The sequence below is a fragment of the Hoplias malabaricus genome, chromosome 1 (genome assembly GCF_029633855.1).
Source record: "Hoplias malabaricus isolate fHopMal1 chromosome 1, fHopMal1.hap1, whole genome shotgun sequence".
NCBI classification, from domain to species: domain Eukaryota; kingdom Metazoa; phylum Chordata; class Actinopteri; order Characiformes; family Erythrinidae; genus Hoplias; species Hoplias malabaricus.
This window is the reverse complement of record NC_089800.1, coordinates 56,644,757-56,660,276: the sequence shown is the minus strand read 5'-3', so window position 1 is coordinate 56,660,276 and position 15,520 is coordinate 56,644,757. Positions and strand designations below refer to the sequence as shown.

The following is a 15,520-nucleotide window of genomic DNA, read 5'->3' as shown; positions in this document are numbered from 1 at the left end:
AAAGAACAGTATGTAAGACTTTTACTCCTGGGGCTCCACCTAGTGTCATTCATTTTTACAGCAATGTACTGAAATCAAGGGGGAGAGGTAAGGAGTGGAGTGGTTTCCTACCCTCCTCCAAAACTTACATAGTGCAGTTTCTGTGGTGCTGAACATGGAATAGCAACAACGGAGGCTCCCTATAACAGGTAAGCGAAGCATCACAATGCTTGGGAAACAGTAATTTGTAAGGCAAATTATTACATAGTGATCCTTTAATAATGCATGAAGCGTGTGTGTGTGTGTGTGCATGCGTGTTGGTTCTTTTATATTAACAGAGATGTTGGGAATGATGTAAAAATACATCCTGTTTTACTGTATGAATGTATGCCACTGACAATGGTAACACGGTAACACAGTGCCTTTCCATTTAAGCATCTCCTCTAGTGTACATAGGAGAGAGGCAAAGGATGGTAAGTAGATGACAAACCAGAGCTGACAGAGAGCGGGTCTCCTGTTAATATCGGCACAGCACCAGAGCACTTATGCAACTTTCTAAGACTGATCTCGCTTCATGAGACTGAGTGCCCCACATATCACTCAGGACTGCTTATCATCGTCCATGACTTTAAACTAAAACCACTGCTGTTCTAAATACACATACACTGTAACAGAAGAGCTGCGACAGATTCATTAATTCATTGACGATACTGCAAGGCAAAACTGTCAAAAAATAATTTGCCATTGTTTATATATATATATATATATATATATATATACATATACACACATATATATACTGTATATATATATAAACATATATAAAGGGGCCTACTAGTCATTTCTGATGATAGATTAAATGGCTTTTTCGCATTCTAGACATGACTCTAGTATCTACACCCCATAACTGTTTTAACCACACTGTAGAACAGTGCACATTTCAGCCGCTGAATTAAGAAGAATATTTCAAAATGTCTGATTAGCCTATTTGCTAAACTTCAGCTGAAACTGGAATAGCATAATAACATCAGCTGATATCCTGCACTATACTAAAAATGTAACCTGCCCAAATGTCTTCATAAATTAATATTAAGATAAATAGACTGTTTATTCTCCCTTGCTGCAAATATTTTGGTGTCATGTTGTTGTTTTTATTCAATGCTTCACTTACAGATACTGCGTGCTTGAAGGTGAGGTGAGCAGTGGTTCATTATAGCTTAAAAAACACATGCGTAAGCCAGCAATTCTGAACAGGGCTGTTTAGACAAGGTTGAGGAAGGTGCTTTCACCAGGCCAGGTGCTGATGCTAGATGATAGTTTTGGATCCCAAAAGCCAAGTCAAGCTCATTTGAAATATATTTAATTGGAACTCTATCACTGGGAGCATTACTTTAAACCAGAGGTCATATCAGGTTGTGTCTTTTATCCTAAGGTTAATGGCACACACTAATATTCCATTAGGGATTCAAAGTGGTTAAAAATTGTAGTGAACCAAATAAGCTAAGTAAGAGGAAGGAACGTGTAAGTTAAATTACATAGGCCCTTATTCAGCTCTCTCTCTCTCTCTCTCTCTCTCTCTCTCTCTCTCTGCCCCCTCCCTGCCTCCACCCCTCCCTCTCTTTCCCCTGAAGCGCAGCAGCCCTACGCAGAGAGGAGCATCCAGAGAGGACCGCTTCAAGAACTTTCTCCGAGCGTTATTCTCCTTCTTCCGTGTTTACTTCTCTGTGCTTGAACAAGTTATGAAGACAAGGGACGACTCTGTGTGGATTTGAGCTGCAGAAGGGGCAGGACTAGAGGACGAGTGGGTGCGTAAGCGTGAAGGATCACGCAGAGGGGGAATGCATGCACCTAATGCAGCTGACCATTCCTCTGCCTCGTGCGTTTCTGACCAGCACTGGGGACGAAAGGTGCTATGGAGAGACTCTATTGGACTGCGGAGCACATGCGTATAAAACGCGCCTGAATAATGGGACTATGTGATCAGCGTTGAACTCAGGAAAGTTTCCAGAGAAGAGTCTATCCAAATATTTAGAGACAGAAAGTACTTGCTCTCGAGGGGTGGTATGAAGGCTTGGACGGAGAGGAGAGAGCAGAGCCCTGTGCTGGAGTAGACGAAAGGGACGAGGTCCAGAGCCTGCAGTCCAGTCCAGTCCTATGCGTCCTCCGTTTGATTCCACGCTAATCTTTGCGCCACAAGAGCTCAGGAAGATCAATGCGGCTGCTTCCACACACAGCTCCCTTCACACTGCGCTTCTGCCCCTTAGTCTTAGGGCACTGCTTCTTCTCGTCCTTCCTGCTGATGTGCCAGGTAAGGTCCAGTGATGTTTGTCCTGCTGTTTCTACCTCACTTTATACTAGACAACTTGCTACAAACTACCACAGGAAAGAAGAATCCCAGAAGCCTCAACAAGTCATAGTGATGTCAGTGTTTTTATTATTTACTGCATCTTCCACTTCTTCAGAGACTTGCTTTAAACACATTTGCAGGACATTTGCTTAAACTCTACACATTCACTGTTCTTCAAAGATGGTTGCATTTTCTGCTTCGTATGATCCCAGTAATACCAGACACGTTGATTGATTCTGAGGTGTAGGCTCTGGAGCGGCCAGTGTGTTTTTCTGAATATCACTAGCTCTCATTTAAGATGAACCAGCTTTTCTTTCTTTCTGTCTCTGTTTCCTTTTTCAGTAATTGTACATAGATAACTACATTCTGTCAAAATCTGAGTCTTGTCACAGTGAAAGAATGGACAGAAACACCTGTAGAATTTTCATGTCTGAAGCATGAGATGAAATTGATTGTCTCTCAGAGATTAAACGTGTAAGGACTGTCCTGGCCCTAAAAAAACATCAAAGGTCACCTCATTAAATACGACATCACAGAATCATAGACTACAACGAAAGGCTTCAGCAGTTATTTAATATTGTGCTATGCATGTACATTCACTTGTAATTGTATTAATACTGGTTCTTTTTTTCCATCTATTTGGCCTATTTTACCAGACCTTAGAAATGATGTGCATGTATGAAAATACCTTGCAGTGTTGAATATTATAACTGTTTCCACTTTGCCCAGCCTTAATGCGGTCTTCGTTTATGCCGGTGTTTTCCACTCCTTGCCCAGAAGTACCCCTCTGTCCTGCAGATATGAAGGTTTTTTCTAGTTCTAACACACACACTTCAGTTAAGGAAGTCTTTCGGATTACAGCGTTTGATATCCGCAAAACAAGGGTACTTCAGGACAAGGATTAGGAACCAATGATACAAATGCTTCATGCCATAACTCATATCTCTGTTCTCGTAGTTTAGGCTTGTAGACAACACTGATGTGAAAATCACACACAGTTTTCACTATATTACAAAGGCAGAGTGATCAGATACACAGTGTTAAAACCGGGTCTATCTTTTTGGAACATCTCAGCTCAACTCATATATTTGCACACACTACAGTGCCCACGCAAGTACTAATAAGAACCTGCAGGCGAGTAATGGGGTTAAGGATCAAGAGTAATGTATTCTCCCCATGTCTCAAAGCCCTCCCACTACCAGTCCTAAAGGCATAGAAAAGCCCACTCTGTGGGTGGGCAATTTTTTTTTTTTTTTGCAGAAAGTGGGATTATAGCGTGTTGGGTTTGACTGTGGCTGCAGGCAAACCTCGTTCTGTGTACTTTTATTTTGTCTCCGGCGGATGCAAGGGAATTGTGCTGAGCCAAATTATCATATTCATCAATGCAAGCATCTGCCTGCTTTTTTTGTTTGTTTTCATGATTTTTATCAACAGTTGGATTGTGTAGTCACACCTCCATCATGTGGGCAATCACATAGTAGATCTCAGTACGCCACAACCCACACAATATGTCACGCTGTACGTGCTGTTGTTACATTTTTCGCTCTTCATCTATCACTCATGCATATTCTCTAACTCCCACCTACTCTCTTTCTCCTCTCTCTCTCTCTCTCTCTCTCTCTCTCTCTCTCTCTCTCTCTCTCTCTCTCTCAGGCTGAGCTTCAGAGGTCATGCTCACAGCTTGGCACTCAGAGAGGAGGTGAGCAGTGCAAGTCTCTCTGCTACTGCAGGACCTATCCACCTCTACCACCCCCACCTCCTCCCCCACCTCCTCCTAGGCTGCTGATCCCACCAGGTAGGGGTTGTTTTAAAATCTGGGTAAACCTTCTACTATCCAAACCAGCAAACATTACTGTCACAGTTTTAGGGCTGGATCGGAGGTCAAGGGACAAATTCTTTCTATAAGTATTGTAAGCAGAAGTCTGTGACAGACATATGCAAAACATAACCTAGTTAAGCAGCGAGACATTATGGAAACAATTAATGTGGAGCAGTGAAAGAAAAACAGAATCCAGTGGCCACAGTTTTGAGTCGAGAGAAAAAAGATCCGCATCCGATGAAAGAATGCCTTGCCATCTGTTTAGCAAAGAGGTGCATCTATTATGTTGTTTGGCAGCAGAGGAGACACTGCAAAGGTAGATGAAAGAATGTGTCCCACTCAGCATATTCTGCAAGCAAATTTCACGGTCAGTAAATAAACTGAAACTGAAAAGAGGTTGGTTCTACAGCAGGATAATCATTCATAGCATACCTCAGAGTACTTCAAGAACATTTTAAATGAACCTTGACATTTTGTAGGATATTTAGTGATATTTATTGTTATCTTTTTAGACTTTTTTTAGTTTGATGTTATCTAATTATTCTGTTTTTCATACCTTCATTCAAAAGAAGATGAGTGAGATGAGTGTTCAGAAATGGCCTTGTCAACAAAAATTCAACAGCTAGAAAGATGCTTCTCATGGGCTATGTTTCAATGCAGTCCAGGTATCTTTTAATGAATAAATATCTGCAAAGAAAGAATTAAATGCACATATACTTTGAAATCAGCACTTTGAAAAGTTAATCTTGTATTGTGACATTAGTAGAGAGTTTGGCTGTGGTGTACATAAAGTTGAATTTGTTGGGAGCCTTGTGGCTGTGGAGGGACATCGTTTTTGAGAGCTTTTTCAGTCTTTGGAAAATGGAAAGTATTTTCTTTCCACTCTGGTGTGGGAGGGTGCACAAACAGTGGGCTAATCACGCTCTGCTTGACCTTGGGGAGTTCCCCATATGCCTGGAGCAGCTTGTGAGATGTTTGCCTGCTGCTCTGCCAGGCGCTGTAGTCAGCTTCCCCTGGAGGAGCCCCTGATTAAAACTCAGATGAGTTAATTAAATTAGGGTTTTGATACAGATAGGGGGCTAATGAACTGGGCCAACATTCCAGCCTACTTTTTTGAAGTTGAGATATTTACAAACAGCCAGAGGCATTTTAAAAATGTGAATGTATTAAAGTATGACTCTGAGTGAATTTTGTATAATAAGCACATTCAGAGAACACCTAAGAAACGGTGTGATTTATATTCGTACTGGTTTTATTTCAAACTCTTAGCAAAGTGCATGAAAGCAGACATTTTTTTGAGGAACCCGTTATAGTAGACAACATCTTTCAGATTTTTCATGCCTCATTTTAAAGCTGAATGATTTTCATTTGTAAATTCGTAGCACATTTTATTCCTCTTTCAGTCTTACATAAGCAGAGCTGTATCTTGATTTATACCATATTCTGAGACAATTAAACACCTCGTCACACACATACACAGACACACACTCTGCATGACGGAAAAATAAGGAAATTACACACCAAAACTTTAACCGCAGGGTGCAGCAACACACACATACACACTCAAACTCACACACACACTGATGGGAATCTTGTGAATGGCTTCTCAGCAATGCCCCAAATTTGATGAACAATTCAAATTAGACAGTGATTAAATTAATTTTAGCACGAATATTACACTGCTCTTTAGTGAAATACAATCATGTGTGAGTTGAATTAGGTTTGGCCACCTTCACCTTCTGCCACAGAGATAATGCAATTCAGTGGAGCTGATTGCATTTTAAGGTGGTTTGTGTTCAGTTCTAACATGAATTCAACATTTGATTTTTAATTGCAAATCCAGACACATTGTTTTATTAAGATTTCACACAGCATTGAATTAATGTAATAGATCTTTTACTTTACATTTTGGCACAGTTTCTGCATGTCAATGTTTAAACACATTCACATGTGCACTGCTTTTCAATGGTGTGTTTATGTTTGAGGTGTCTCATGGTGGAAAGCAAAACTGTTGGGTCCTGATTACATTTCGAGCTGTACATTAAAGGCGATGTTCACAACTATAATCAAAAAGCACTTTTTTCTAATATCCTGAGGATGTTTCCCCGCCAGACTCTCTAAATTTGGGAGTGCTTACATCATGAATTAAACAAGCCCAGTTACAAATTAGTACAAATTATTCATTCATTCATTCATTCATTCATTCATTCATTATTTGTAACCACTTATCCAGTTCAGGGTCACGGTGGGTCTGGAGACTACCCGCAATTGTGGCAATTCAAACAGTCAATAATAATGTAAAGGGAAGACAAATTTCAGCCACTTACAAACAAGTTATCTTTTTGTCCCTCAAACATACTCTAAAAGACACTAAGTTTCTGAAGGTAAACATACAGAGAACAGCATTTCCTTTGTGTAAACATTCATGCCTTTGCACTGTATTTATTGCTTTTCATTTTGGCACTAATTCTTCTGTATAGCAATTATATATGCACATGCTGAAAGCCAAAAAGAGGGTGATGTACTAGGTTGTGAAAGAAATGTCCTGGGTCAAAAGGACATTCATCGTTCTCATCTGGGTTAATAAATCCTGGGCTAATTTAATTTAATTAATGCTAGGGGTCAGCAATATATATATATATATATAATTGTCAAGGAGTGATTATCATTTGAAATACAGCTATAGGATATTAAGGGGAAAAAAAGATTACATTATGTGCCAAATACAAAACTTACTGGAGGTGGTGTGTAGTAGTGTACCATGTTTGGCTGTAAGGCTCCTGTGGATTGGCTCTCATATAGGAGAGCATTCAAGTGCTGATTATTTCTGATCCCAACATGTATAGAAGTGTTGACTGCTATAAGAAGTTACTGTATGAGAAAAGTCAGCGTGCAATGCAGTCAAACATCAACTCTAATTTCAGTTCATGGTCCAACACCAGCTCCAACACCAGCTCTTTTGCTGAGGCACACTCCAGTCCATCATGACCTGACACTAAAAGCAACATCATATTTCTCTGAGGAGGATGAATCCAATCCAGCTCCTCCTCTCATTACACCTTACTCTGACAAATCCCCCTCTCCTATCCATCCCATAAAGCAATTTTAAAGTGATTTGTTTTTATTTTTTTGTAATATTTTTTGTCAACTATGTTTGCTATTTTGTTATCATGTTAAAAATACAGTAAAATTACATCCATAGGTAATGCAAGGAACACGTCTAACCCATTTAGCATTATGTCTCGTGGGAAAATATATATTATGCAGCATTTTAGAGAACATAACCCCTTAAAAAGAAAAGTTACTGTAGTTGGAACAGAAGAAATATGCAATGTTTGAAATATGAAATATGCAAAAAGAATTAATAACTAAACTGCAAGCTGTGGGGTGAATTTTTATAGACTGATGAGATATTATGGGATATCTGAAGGATAGACTCTTGCAATCATGTCTTCATCCGTAAGTGGATGACCAGTGCATGTTTGTGGATGTATAAACGCATATGAGATTGGTGATCTGCTATTGATTGAAGGCATCAGGAATGCTGACAAGTACAAAACACTCTGGAAATATCTTGACTGAGAAGAAATTAATTATAGAGCATGATAATGCAGCTAAGCACACAGCTGAGAAGACTGAGGTATTTGTCAAACAAAGACCTCGGAAAACTTAAATGTGTTTTGAATTGCATAGTAAGGAACAGAAAATGCAGCCAACTTTCAAGAATAAACATTAGTGGTGTTTACAAGAATCATGGAAGAATATCCCTGTAGATTGCTTTCAAATAAATTTCATTTTTGCACTTGTTTTGTTATTTACTTGTTGAGACTTCTGTGCAATTTTCATTTATAAGTACTGTGGTGATTGAACATTTGCGAACTCTTTAGAGTTTCCTGTATTTCTGCATGAGTATAACCTTAATCATCATCAGATTTTCATGCAAGTAAGAAAAGCATATAACAAAGAGGACTCAATTAAATGAAACAGCCAAAAATATTTTATTTAGACATTTATTTATTGAGGAAAATGATCCAGTATTACATGACCCCCCTGTCCAACAATAACTACAGTAACTGTCGATCTGTCCTGCATTGGCTTAGAGGAATTGTATCCCATTCTTCTCATTACCATGCCATTCCTTACATAGGTGAGCTGCTTGCTTCAGGTCTTTACATGACATTTTGTTTGAATTGAGGTCAGGACTTGGACTTGGCCATTCCAAAACATTAACTCCATTCTGTCTTAACCATTCTTTGGTAGAACAACTTGTGTGATTGTGTCCACCAGTTATGGCAATTGTCCTAGCCCAGTTGCAGAAAACAGGTCACAACCACCACCATTTCACAGATGGGATGAGTTTTTATTCAGCAGTGTTGCCTTTTTCCAAACAGACAGATTTTCACTTTAACCATAAAGTTCTATTTTGCTTCTTTAAAATCTATAGATGGGCAGCAATGTCTGTTTTGGATTTTTCCTTGCAACAATGCCATGCCAGAGTTATTCAGTGTTCTCCTGATGGTGGACTCATGAACAGAAGCAATAACCAGTATAAAAGAGGCCTTTAGTTACATAAAATGTATTCTGGGTTCCTTTGTGAGCTTGCAGATTTTTACAGACCTTTTTCTTGACATGATCATTGTTGATTGACCACTCCTGACAAGGATTGTTAAGTTCCTCTATTTGTACATAACCTGCCTGAGTGTTTTAGTAAACTACAACATCTTTAGAGATTTTTGTTAACCTTTTCCAGTCTAATAAGCATCAATAATTATTTTTCCTGATTGTTAGTCAATCCAAGACTTAGATGCCCTCGAGCAAGGAACATAACCCCCAACTGCTCTCCAAGAGCTGGGGATGATGGCCCACCACTCTGTGTGTGTGTGTGTGTGTGTGTGTGTGAGAGAGAGAGAGAGAGAGAGAGAGAGAGAGAGAGAGAGAGCTAACTGCCCCAGTACACGTTGTAAAAACAAAAAATGCATGTTTAATACAGTAGCCAATGAGTGGGCAGTGTTTAAAAATGCAGGAGCACTATATATTTTTTCTCTTTGGCAGGGAGTGTGGTATCTGACTTTTGCATAATGCGGAACATTTAATATTTTCTTTTTATTAGGATTACTAGTTAACTGTAAAAATAACAAATAATAATACTTTTCACTAAGTGCATTATTTGCTTTTATAGGTTGTAAGGTAGTAAGTGGTTGTGATGGTCTTAGCCTGAGTAGTCAAATAATTCATGATTTAATGCTGTATACTGAGTCTATGGAACAAAAGATTATTGACCATACATTGTGTGTTGTACCAACTCATGAGTTGTATTTTCCACCTTTGCCATTTACACAGTCTCATGTTTTGATCTTCTTCCAGTGGCTGAGCCCCCTGTTCCCAAGTTGAGGCCCTGGTGGATGGACTTCATTGTGGTTGGAACAGTAGGATGTAGTTCAGCTTTCTTTCTACTCTTAACGCTTATCATCTGCTACAAGGCTATTAAAAGGTATACACATTCAATTGTCCAAAATCTTTTGGTAACTGTTATATAGTGTTATTAGACGCAACAATACACCAATTTGAAACAGATGAAAATAATAGCACCTAGAATGTTACAGTTAGCACAAACAAAGATGTAGGGTTACTGGGAAATTGTCCTTAGGAATATATCACTATATATCATGCTCAACGAAAAATGCTCACGCTGTCTTAAAGACAACTAGGTAATTTATCCCTCAGATCAACCTTTTATGAACAAGTATAAACGAAATATACTTGTGAGCAAGATGTAAAAAATAAATATTTTTTAGTGAGTCGGTATGCATCACTGAGCATGCTTAATACTGATTCTTTCATTCCATGTTGAGTTACTGTAAGGTAATTGTAGTGCATTTGTGGCTTTTGAATCATTTAAACAAATCATTGGCCATAATAACATTCTGTAGTTTATGAAAATCAAAGAAGTCTGTGTGTCTCTATGGTAAAATGGACTGAGCAAGGTGTTCTAAGTCCTTTACCATCCCAAGCATCAGCTGGTTGGCAATATGGACATATTTACTATTTCATAAACAGAATGTATGAGTGATGGAACTGGACACATATTTGAAAAGTGGAAGGAAGGTATTTTCTAGCCTACTGTCTCAGTCATTTTACAACATTCAGGACCACTATTTAATATTCCTGATTTCTAATTAAGGCATATTTGGTGTGTTTACCAAACAGCCTGTAGATAAAAGAGTGCTCTATCAGCCATGTTCATGCTGTGGTTATGACTAGCCTTGAATTCCACAAAGATGCTTGGTTTATTCAGTTATTTGTTGGAAAATTAAATACATTGTTATCTGATTGCACACCATGGCTCCTATTACTTGTCTGTCATAAAAAGCTCTTTTCTAATCTTTACAAGCAAGCTCTTATAGAAAGAGGCCTTAAATAGGCACAGTGGCGGAGCAGGTAGTGTCACAGTCACACAGCTCCAGGGACCTGGAGGTTGTGGGTTCATGTCCCACTCCGGGTGACTGTCTGTGAGGAGTGTGGTGTGTTCTCCCTGTGTCTGTGTGGGTTTCCTCCGGGTGACTGTCTGTGAGGAGTTTGGTGTGTTCTCTCCGTGTCCGCATGGGTTTCCCCCCACGCTCCAAATGGATTGGCGACTGAAAAATGTCCATAGGTGTGAGTGTATGTGTTCCCCTGTGAAGGACTGTCGCCTCCCTTCAAGGTGTGTTCCTGCCTTGCGGCCAGTGATTCCGGGTAGGCTTCGGACCCACCGCGACCCTGAACTGGATAAGGGTTACAGATAATGAAACAGATAATGAATGAATGATCAAATTGCAACCAATTTGTTTATGTGTAAGACAACAAAAGAATAATAATACAAAACAATTTGAAACAAAAGAAGAAGAAGAATCCAAGAATCATTAAAATCCATGAATAGTGCATCTTTAAAAAAAAACAGGGACTGTTTTTCTATGGTATATCAAATGAATTGTATCATTTGATGTGAATTTGGCATATCTCAGAAAGGACACCAAAGTAGATTCTTATTTTCTAAACAAGGTATACTTGTAAACAAGGTATATACTTGCCATCAACAACTTATGCAGTGTATTATCTATGAAGCCTGGCCCAAACTTTTTTTGATCAGCACGTTGCGTACTGTGGAGCCATTTACCACATGTTACGTATTGTTAGCCATCTATGAAAAAAAAAAGTGCAATGATTCTTCAGCAAATGATCTTTGTATCTGCATGATATTGCCCAGAAGCAATCTTTTAAATCATATTTTGACATCTGTATATTTTTAACATAACATTACAGAGATTAGGCTGCTGACTGCTGTGGTAAAGTCAAAACCTTCACTTCACAGATGTGATTACTACTTTAATTTCAAGTGACAAAATGAGTTGTGACCTTTAGTGAACACCACTATATGAGATAGACTGTGAATCTGTATCAGTTGTGCAACATCTAAGGTTTAATGTGGCATTTCTCAGCAGGGACATGTTCCCTGTGTTTTCAGAGAGGCAGGGGCAAGCGCAGGCAGCGGAAGTAATGAGTGGCTGGCCTTGGAATTCATTATAGCAATTCTCCAGCCTTCTATAGCCAGGGGGCATCTTAGTTTTAATGCTACACTAGCAAGAAAGTGTTATCGCAGTGAGATGGATGCTGTAGCCCCAAACTCAGGTCATTATTTATAAATTAATGTGGCCAGCCCTTTAGTCACAGGCACCAGCTTTGAAACATGCAGGCAGGTCATGTCCTTAAACCAGTAAGACCTCACTAGTCAGAACCCAGCAGCATAACTTCGGCTTCACTGGGTTCATCTTATGGTTCAACTTGTTCATACATTTAAAAAAAATAGCCAAGCTGCAGAGTATATATGTCACTCATACCAAACCAACAGCAATCCCATTTACAGTATCCAATATAAACTCTGTGAGGGACAATATGACAGATACAAAGGGTAAGAAAAAGCTAAGAATTGAACTACAAACATAGTATGAAGGTGAAAAAAGAGCATCCAAACTACAATATGTTATACAATTGGAGAAAACAGATAGAGTCATACTGTGGGGATGAACCGTATGCCCTTTGGTTGTCACATAGTGACAAACAAAATAAAGCAAAATAAAGCAGAACTGAAGATGACCTTCTTTATGCTATCAGTAGACATGCATTCAGCCTTCATAATGTTTTGGTAGCAGTTTTTCTGTTACACATTTGGAACAAATGTGGGAATGTGAGTGAGTGCTAAAGGTCTGAATGAACAAGAATAACCAATAACAAATAAAAAGACAAATCCAACAATAGTCAGTAACAAGGAGGAAGACTGGAAAGCTGTAATTGAGCTTAGGCTGTGAGCTGTCTGAGTCAGTAACAACAAGGAGACAGTATCCTAGTCTCTCCAGCCCCTCTGTACAGGGCTTCCCCAAAGAAACATGTTGGCCAAGGGCCAGAGCTGCCAGTCGCTGCTGCTAGAGGAGCCCTGCCGCAGTGGCCTCTGATGACTTACATTGCCACCCTTATCTCTGTTTGTGCCAGTCATTCGTCACTGGCATAGAGGGTTTAAGAAATAAATTCTGCTCACGTCACCACAGAGGAAATCCTGGAAGAGCTGAATGGATGTTTACTCAGTGCTTTCGTTTCACAAACAAACGAAGGGCACAGCGGCTTTAGGAAAGCAGTTGGAGAATTTCATATACACAGAACAAAATAGAAAAATATTAGAGGGAAAGTCAACAGAATGTGTTTAATATAAATAGCCTGGTCTGTGGAGGTCATACTTTAATTAATATGAATAAACAGCTGTGGTACCATACCCACACAATTAGGTGTCCAATCAGGGTGAAAGTACTGAAATTTTAATTTGTACCTGTCTCATTGTGTATGCTCACTGCCATGCCATATATTCAGCTGAATTATCCAGCCACTTACCTTACACATTTACAGTGTGTTTTCCACTGTACAACACTTGTACCAGTCTCAGGGTTCTCCTCCAAACTTCAAACGGGGATGTGCACAGCACTTGAACAGCTTTGGTATAAAATATTTATCGATTCTGTGAAGTGTTGTGTCACCACCTGCCATGTGTCAACTGCTGCCATTTATTATTGAGGAGCCACAGTGGTACCAGGAATGTGGGATGCCCAAATGGGCTGCCCGCAGACCCTATACTATGTTACACCTTCGGTTAATCACAACTCACCTCTTATTCAAAATCTGAGTTTGAACATGTTTACTCCAGGGGAATAAAATTACAATTTGTTTTACAATTTTACAATGACAGTTAAGCAACAAGATAATTAGCAAATCAATATTCCTGCTTAATTGCATTTTACAAAAAAAAAACGTTTCTGGAAATGGGTTTGGATATTTATGTCAGGCTTTTTCACAGTTAATAAATACATAGGTTCATACATTCTCAAAAACAAAAAAAAAAAACAGAAATTGTATTATTATTGGTCACTTGGTAAAACAGTGGTTTTAAAGTCCAGTTGTGTTTCTTAAACGTACAGTACATATTTGTACAGAGACGTAAATATTTGTAAGATTTCATTATAGAACTGTGTAAAATATAAAAACAAAACATAAATCCTGGAGATGAAATCAACAACTTCAAAATCTTTTCCCAGGTACAGAATATGTTCCCGTGAGGGTATCACCTCAATGACAATTTCCCTGACAGTGTAAATTCAAATTTGAATTATTTTAGAGCATGTTTTTAACTTAAGTGTCCTAAAACATTAATTCAGTGTTTAATTTTATCTTTGTGCTCAACTTTGTTCATTTCTTATACATTGTCCCATTTACATTTGGGATTCAGCAATTCATTTTTAGCAACTGAGGATCAAAACTTTAAGAGAAACTTAATAAACTTTTACATAATTAAAAAAGAACTACCAAAAAATATGTGGTTCTTGGGTAGGAAATGAGATGATAACTGGCCAACAGCCACATAGGCATATACAAAAGCTAATAAGAGCCTCTAATGGTTCAACAATATTCACATCCCCCATCAGGGACCAAAGCACATGTTTGAGACAGCTGTTCTAGAGATGCTTCCCTCTCACAATCCCTACACAATTACAGGACTATCTTGGGACTTAAATGCCTTCCCACTGGACTCCATGTTCCTCTAAAACCCAAAGAGATTTTAAAATTTATCTGAAAGTTGTGGCCTTGCATGACTGCCTCAATCTCATGTGATGTGCCTATAACATTGTCACAAGAGGAACAAAGACAGGGGCCCTGATGTACCTTTAGGGACCTTAGCAGCACCAATAGAGCCAGTGTACAGTAGTCTGGGGAACAATGGCTGCACTGACTGTATTCAGCTTCTCTCTGTGTTACATAAGCTTAAAAAGACTAGTGGCTGGCACATATAAGACACAGTGCAGTGGAGAAATATAATAACCAGTGAGGTAATGAAAGGGAGACAGAGGGGTGCATGAATAGGCCATGTTGAGTAATACAGTCTTCCACAGACCAAGAGATTTTCAACATCATGTGGGCGTAGTTAACTCTGTGCCTTTTTCTTGTTAGAAAGGTAGGAGACCGTAGGAGGACTACGGGAGAGACAGAGAACAGAATTGATTATTTTGTTATTGTGCTGGAATAGAAATATTCTACTCCATGCACACATTGATTCTGTGCTTATTTTTGACATATGCCTTCTGAATGTTGTGAGTCTGAATCAGTATTTCTTTTTGCAGGAAACCACTAAGAAAAGAGGAGAATGGGACCAGTCGTGGAGAATACGCCATGAGCTCTCGCAAGAAAAAGACCAAAAACGTTGGCACTAATAACGTTGTGGTGTGAAATACACACAGACTTAAGTGAAAATGATGCCACTGGCCACTTTTGCAGCATCATCTTCATGCTCTGAGGCACAAATGCACAGGTCAAAGCAGAAAACAAAAGGAATGAACAAGGCTGAGACTGACTGGCAAACTGTGGCTTAGGATACACTGAAGGATATTTGCATGAGTTTTTTTATTTATTTATGTATTTATTTATTTATTTACATCCCATGTTTATTTTTACATTTGATGCACTGTCATGGGGAAAACTTTGATTTCTTAGATTTCTATTTCTTAGTATTCGTTTTTTAACTATGATTTTTTAAATTATTTATTGCTATGTAAAAATCAGTGGACAGTGGGACACTTTTTTACACTTATGTTATATTTTGCTGCTGGGTCTTGGGGAATCCTTTATTTAAAAATAGATAAATAAAATATTTGCATGGTATGTCCGGGACAGCTGTCAGAGATCCTCCATATAAAATTTTATATTCAAACTATCATCTGTAGAATGGTTGACCTACTCAACCAAGGCTGTGGACACATCTGTGCTGTGTATATAAGTATTTGTGTTCTATATCATTGAGATAT

General features: G+C 38.8%; 1 protein-coding gene across 1 annotated transcript; it reads left to right on the top strand.

The window, feature by feature from the left end:
• Positions 1 to 1,674: 1,674 nt before the first annotated feature.
• LOC136690729 (proline-rich membrane anchor 1-like) lies at positions 1,675 to 15,077 on the top strand. The gene is made up of 4 exons (XM_066662719.1): positions 1,675 to 2,287; positions 3,980 to 4,121; positions 9,510 to 9,636; positions 14,840 to 15,077. Exons 1-4 carry the CDS (start codon positions 2,192 to 2,194, stop codon positions 14,943 to 14,945), a joined length of 471 nt encoding a protein of 156 aa, XP_066518816.1. The 5' UTR covers positions 1,675 to 2,191; the 3' UTR covers positions 14,946 to 15,077.
• The last annotated feature ends 443 nt before the right edge of the window (positions 15,078 to 15,520 follow it).